At 42.2% G+C, this 6,059-nt stretch overlaps 1 protein-coding gene across 1 annotated transcript in view; it reads right to left on the bottom strand.

Annotated features, from left to right (window-relative positions):
• Positions 1-6,059, bottom strand: part of ACTR3B (actin related protein 3B) — a 57,018-nt gene that overhangs the window by 4,757 nt on the left and 46,202 nt on the right. Inside the window, exons 9-10 of the mRNA XM_019655362.1 lie at positions 6,048-6,053; positions 4,550-4,642 (exon numbers count right to left, since the gene is read on the bottom strand). Of these exons, the coding sequence (XP_019510907.1) occupies positions 4,550-4,642; positions 6,048-6,053 (99 nt within the window). The remainder of the gene's footprint in view (positions 1-4,549; positions 4,643-6,047; positions 6,054-6,059) is intronic.

Here is a 6,059-nt window from a genome sequence, read left to right as displayed (position 1 = left end):
CCAGCAGCCAGCGTGAGCGGCCAGCAGCCGCAGTGAGCGGCCGTCCAGAAGCCGGCGACTGATCTGCCTCGCCCGGGAAGAGCGCGATGATGGTGTCAACTTGGGCCAGTGATGCAACATCCTCCACAACTAGACTGAAGAACAAAAGGACAGCAACTTGTCTGTTTCCCTTCCCCCAATTCCCCAGCACTGTTCCCATCCCCCAATTACCCAATAAAATTTTTTTTTAAATCTTTAAAAAAAAAAAAACAACTAGCCAACTAAAAGGCAGCACTGAGGGCTGGCCAAGTGGCTCAGTTGGTTAAGAACTCACTCAAAAGCGTGAGCGCTGAGCAACAGGGTTGCCGGTTCAATTCCTGGCCCGAGCTGAGCTGCCACTAAGTTGCCAACAGGTGGCAGGATGGCTCAGCTAAAAAAAAAAAAGGCAGTACTGATTACATACGGCCATGTGAGTCTATCCTGGGAAAGAACGAAATCATGACCACCTAGAAAAATATCAAAAACCTCAATATAGGGAAAGAGTCAGACACTGAAACAGATGTAGGATGGAGCATTAAGTTCCACTAAAAATAATGTTTTTGAAGAATGTTAATTACTTAAGAAAATGTTCAAAACATAATGCTAAGTTAATACACAGGATACAAAGTACAATTATAGCCTGATGTCTGTCTACCTATTTATATTTTTAAAAAACAAAAGAGAAAGGCAGTCCAAGTAATAAACGATAAGCAATGATTACAGAGGAGTGACTTCTGTTTTATTTATTAAAGATTTTGGTACTTGTCAAATTTTCTAAATGTATTTTAAGTTGGAAATAATAATCTGCTCACCTGTGGAGTCTAAATTTTCTTTACCAGAATTGTGTTTTTACGATGCAGTCCTCCGACCTGCTAACTGGCGACCAAGCTTTATTTGTGGTTGGCATGGCTGCACCATGTTTAAGCTCACTGTGTCAACTAGATTTTTTCATAGCCCTTAACAATTACAATAGTATCTTACTTTGCCACACAAATGTTTATTTCATGATGTCAAATAAAAGTCTCAATTGTAAATTACCTCTACAAATGAAAAGGTCCCGTTCTTTACGCTAGCCAAAGAATATCGCAGCACATGCCATTATAAACACTATACATAACCCGTCAGTCACCTGAAATTTAAGTCAGAAAGACATAAAATAAAGTCTATATTAATGGTACCTTCACTTAATTAATACCAAAATTGGTATTAAAAATAACAACCATTCCCATCCCTGTAATGTAAGTACATTTTGTGCTAGAGGCTCTGTTCTTATTTTCAATGCAGTCGGACAGACACACAGCGCCACCTACCTACCACCCGGTGTAACTGTCACCGGCTGCCGCGGTTCACTGCAGGCACCCTGCAAAATGCCCACAGACCACTGCTGCTCCCAAGGAAGGCAACAGCTCAGTCAGAAGCTCCTGTAACTATCCCAGTCCTGGGTCCTTGCAAGGCCGAATCTCTTTAGGGACGCGGGCCTTTTTACTCTGGAACTGAACCAAAGACGCCAACCCCAGCAATGCTAGAACAAGCCTATTTCTGAGATGTGGGCCATGTGCAAGCCCAACAGTCCTCTCCATAGCCTTCCTTCCTCGTGGCCCCTGCGGCCTCCCACATGGGGGAAGGGGAGGAGGGGAAGGCAGGCCGAGCCCTCAGACTCAAAGCCTTTCTGGATCCCCTCTAATTAAATGCAACCTGCCCCTTTTCTCAATTACCATAATTTGCATGATTCACTTTAATGACATTTTGCTTGTAGTGGTTCCCATGAGAAATATTTCGGTATTATTTTTAGCTTTTTTATAAGCTCCTGAACCCGAGGACCATCTCTCACGCACACTTAATCCTCTAATTTAACATCAGTGTCTTGTATGTGGCAGGCACTCAGATATCTGATAAACAGGATTCAGGAATGAGGCATCCAGATGGATTACAAAGCAACTCGACACTGGCTTCGCTCGCGAGTAAGACCATGAAAGTACTAAACCCTAACACCAAACCAGTTGCTACCGTGGCTCTCAATTTAACTGCACATGAGAATTATCTGGGAAGCTTTTAAATCCAGACGCCCAGGCCCCGCCCAATTATACCAGATTTTCTGAGGGCGGAGCCAACATCTGTATGTTGTAATGCTCCAGGGGACGCCCATGGGCAGCGGGGCTCGCACACGCTCCTTGCAGTGATTTGGCCTTTGGGGACATCACAGGCCTACCAAGATGGGCCTGTCACACATGAGTCCCCTCCAGGCCCCAACTCCATCCTACTTAGGAATAAGTAAATATTTCCAATCAGGGTGACTGACAGGAGAGTACGTAATTTAAGTGACAAAACAGTAGGGAATGTGTGTGCACGGCCTCTGTGGCGGCTAAAGGACAGTCATCTGGAAGCATCCAGAAAGGAGGTGGAAATTTGAGGCTAGATCTCCAGAAAGAGGTGAGGAGGGAGGTCTGCTCCAGCCAGGCAGCTGCACCTCAGCAGCCTCGCATAAGACCTCCTTGTTCCTACACCCCCAAACTTTCTTTTCTCCTGTGCTTTGTATGTCATATTCTCTCCCCTCTTTCAGTCCATCTTCTCTCTACTGAGTCTTGCCCGCGTTTAGATATCAAACTAGTCAACAAGCACAGCCTCATCTGATACCCCGCCGCCCATGCATCTGACACAATAGGTGCCCGCGAGGCACACGTCCAGCATTGTCAGGTGTTTTTCTCCTGTGTTTGCCTTGTCTCACTATTTCATAAAGCTTCCTTGAGTTCAAGGTCAGTACATATTGCGTTTTAGAATTCAGCACAGTGTTACTAATAATTTCATAATTCCAAGACTGAAAATGGCATCTCAGTGGAATTACTAGTCAGACAGGAAGGAGAGGATGCCCTACAAAGAGAGAGGCAAGAGGCCACCTTTTCCAGGTGACCATGGACAAGTAACACAGCGAAAGGAAAGACAGTCGCATCTTTTCTAAGCAACAGAGATTGTGCTGGCTCGCCCGATCGCACCAGTTCCAATCGACGAGGTTAAAGGAATTTGTCCCATGACAAGAGGAAAAAAGCAAGACCTAAAAAAAAGGTCTAAGGCCAATTTGCTCCATGTCACCCCAGTATCTCTAGTTTTGCCTCCTTTTCCCATGTCTGGGGATCAGTGTCATCATGTATCAAAGAAGGGGCTCCGTCTACACGCTGTCTGAGGCCATCTCTACTTCAAAAATCCTATCCATCTACCAAAAGTGAACTGAATGGTCAGATGAGAAAAACCTCACAGCATCACGAGCAACCCACGGCTGCCAGCGCGAGTTTCGTCCCCAATGTGGTGAACGAGGCTCTGTCGTGTGCAGGGCTCCTGGCTTTCACGGACAGGGAGACACGGCTCATGTTAGGTGAGACTTCACAGCTGGGGGAATGAGACGTGTACTTACTAAACTTTCACACTGTCTTTAGTTTTCCTTTCTTGTGCATTTTATTGGAGAATGGAGGTGTGTAATGAAGGATATGCAATAAGTAAAAATAGAATTATAATTTGTTTTCACCCGTAAAAAGCTGTCTATATAGGAATATTGTTTTCCAATAGTAAAAATGACACTTTTAACTACAAAATTTCAAACAATTTTTTAAAACACAATAAGTATAAAGTAAAAGTGATCCATCAAGAGTTTAGCATATATCTTATCACTCACAACCTTATCTTCTCTATATATGCAAACTATATTTTTACACAAGTGGAGTAATACTATATAAATGTTACAACTTGCTTTTTTACTTAACAATGTAGGCTGCAGCCATCTTTTCATTTGAATTTACACTGATTTACCTCATTCCTTTTAAAGGCTGCATGGTATTCCATCGTATAGATGACAGAAAATTAAGCCCCTTTACTTACTGAGCCTGATTGCCGCCTCTTGCAAACGCAGCTGCGTGACTCTGAGTGCGGTGAGGCGCAGTCCGCAGGCTGGCGTGCAGGGCACGCGTCTCTCCAGCAGAGGTTAACAATGAAAGACGGCTGACTAACCATCACTTTCTACTTTCAATATCTGGCTGTCGGCAATATTCCCTTTTATCCTATAACTACATGGACTAGTGTTTTCTCATTTCAACTTTGAAAATTCCTTGCAATCAGAGAATTTTAGAAACAATATTACAGGAGCATTTTCTATTTGACTGTTTCATGTCAGGTTCTAACTTCTTTCTGTCAACACCTCATTGGCAATGAACCTAAATGCACATCACAAGAGACCAGTGGAATTCATGGGAAGCATGAGAGAAGTGCCACTTTTATCTTTCAATTAATACATATAGTTAAAATTGTCCAATTTAAAATATACCTTGTCAGATAGGAATAAAAGATACTATTGTAGAATATTCAAATTAAATACTTCTAGCTAACTGAGTCATATTTCCAAACATTTGAGTCATCCCCACTCAAAGAAAAAATAATTTCCAATTACAGTAGGAGTGTCTGCATATAGTCGTTAGTGACCTATTTGAAGAATGAGGGGCCGTTAATGGGGGGCTGAGACGAGGCACCTTACCCGAGCAGCTTATACCTTATACAGCGGACGGCGGACATCGATGGGACAGTTCTGTATAACTTCATCAACAACATCCGAGATGGACTCCATAAAATCTGGGTTGGCAAACTAAATTGCACATAAACAGAAAAGAAACATTACACATTTCTCTCAATAGGACAAAATAGAAATGCTTTTTAAAAAGTGACTTTAACAAATATGAAGTGTACTATACCTTTAAAAACTTCACATGGGAATGAATGATATGTCAAACAAATCCCACGTGACTGTGTGCATGGAGTGATGAAAACATATGTCCCCTCAAAAGATAAAATGTGGGTTTAGTGAAGGGAAAATATCAGACAGCAACAAAGGCAGCCCAGCCCTGTGTTATGAATACAGTGAATCATGCTAATACGAGACTGTAAAAAGCAGGTACATGAGGTATGTGACATGTAATGAGAAACGCTATGAATATATAACAAGTATGTCACTTATGAGTACTAGAATTATGAAAAAATTAGCCAGGATATAAAGTCAATGAAAGTCAAGGAAAGATCACTGTACAGTGGCTTTAAAATAAAACAATCAACATTTTAACATTCATGTTACTGAGTAAAACAGCCTTAATTCAATTCCCTAAGTTAAGTAAGACAGAGTATAAATAATTCAATTACATTTTACAATGTAGTTTTTAAAATCAAGGAAAGCTTTACTGTCCAGCAGTGTCAGGGAAAAGAAGGTAACACACAGCTGCTCACCAGCTGGTCACTGGGCACGGTCAGTTTTATGTCTATTTCAAATCAATACTATCAAAGGCATGAGGGGGTTAGTGTGATAGTCTAGGTTACGGTACATACACTTTTTATGCCATTTCCCTAAACAAAATAGTCACAGGCAGCCGTTTGTAACCTACCTATTGAATATAAACTGAATTAGGCAGGAAAATATACCAAACCATAAATAAAATGCATTTTACTTAAGCCTTGAAATGTTGCCTCTGAATTACTGTTTCTACAAAAGTCGTAATGATTATTTGTGACTACCAATTAAAATGATGAGCATGTGGTTCTTGAAGCCCAACCAGCGAAGTAATGGACAGTCTAGCCCTCGGACAGGAGCTGCGACTAACTGGCAGCAGGGAACACACATAGCAGGACCAAGTGTCCTGGGCTCCAAATTGGGACTAGGAAGGACGATCAATCACACAGATGAGGTTATATGTTATCCCACTCTGGGTCCCTGAGAGGAACGAGTTTTCATGTTAGTGTGAGAGTAATTCCAGTTCTATCATCTTCTATTGCTCTCCTAACTTCTTCTAACCACTCGTGGTATAATCAATTGTTAACTATTTACAGATAATCACGTCTTTGGAGAGGCAAATGGGACAATCAGTCAAGCAGACAAATCGCACAGAGGGCTGTAACTGCCTGCAGAGCGACAGTGTCACTGAGAGATGACCTTAACGCACACAAGGTGGCAGTATCGCTCCATACACACCAGATTCAACACGCTCAAAAAGCGAACGTCTCACCTCGGGGTGAAA

Source organism: Hipposideros armiger, unplaced genomic scaffold (assembly GCF_001890085.2).
Source record: "Hipposideros armiger isolate ML-2016 unplaced genomic scaffold, ASM189008v1 scaffold_239, whole genome shotgun sequence".
NCBI classification, from domain to species: Eukaryota; Metazoa; Chordata; class Mammalia; order Chiroptera; family Hipposideridae; genus Hipposideros; species Hipposideros armiger.
The sequence above is the reverse complement of the archived record's forward strand: the minus strand, read 5'-3'. Positions and strand labels throughout refer to the sequence as shown.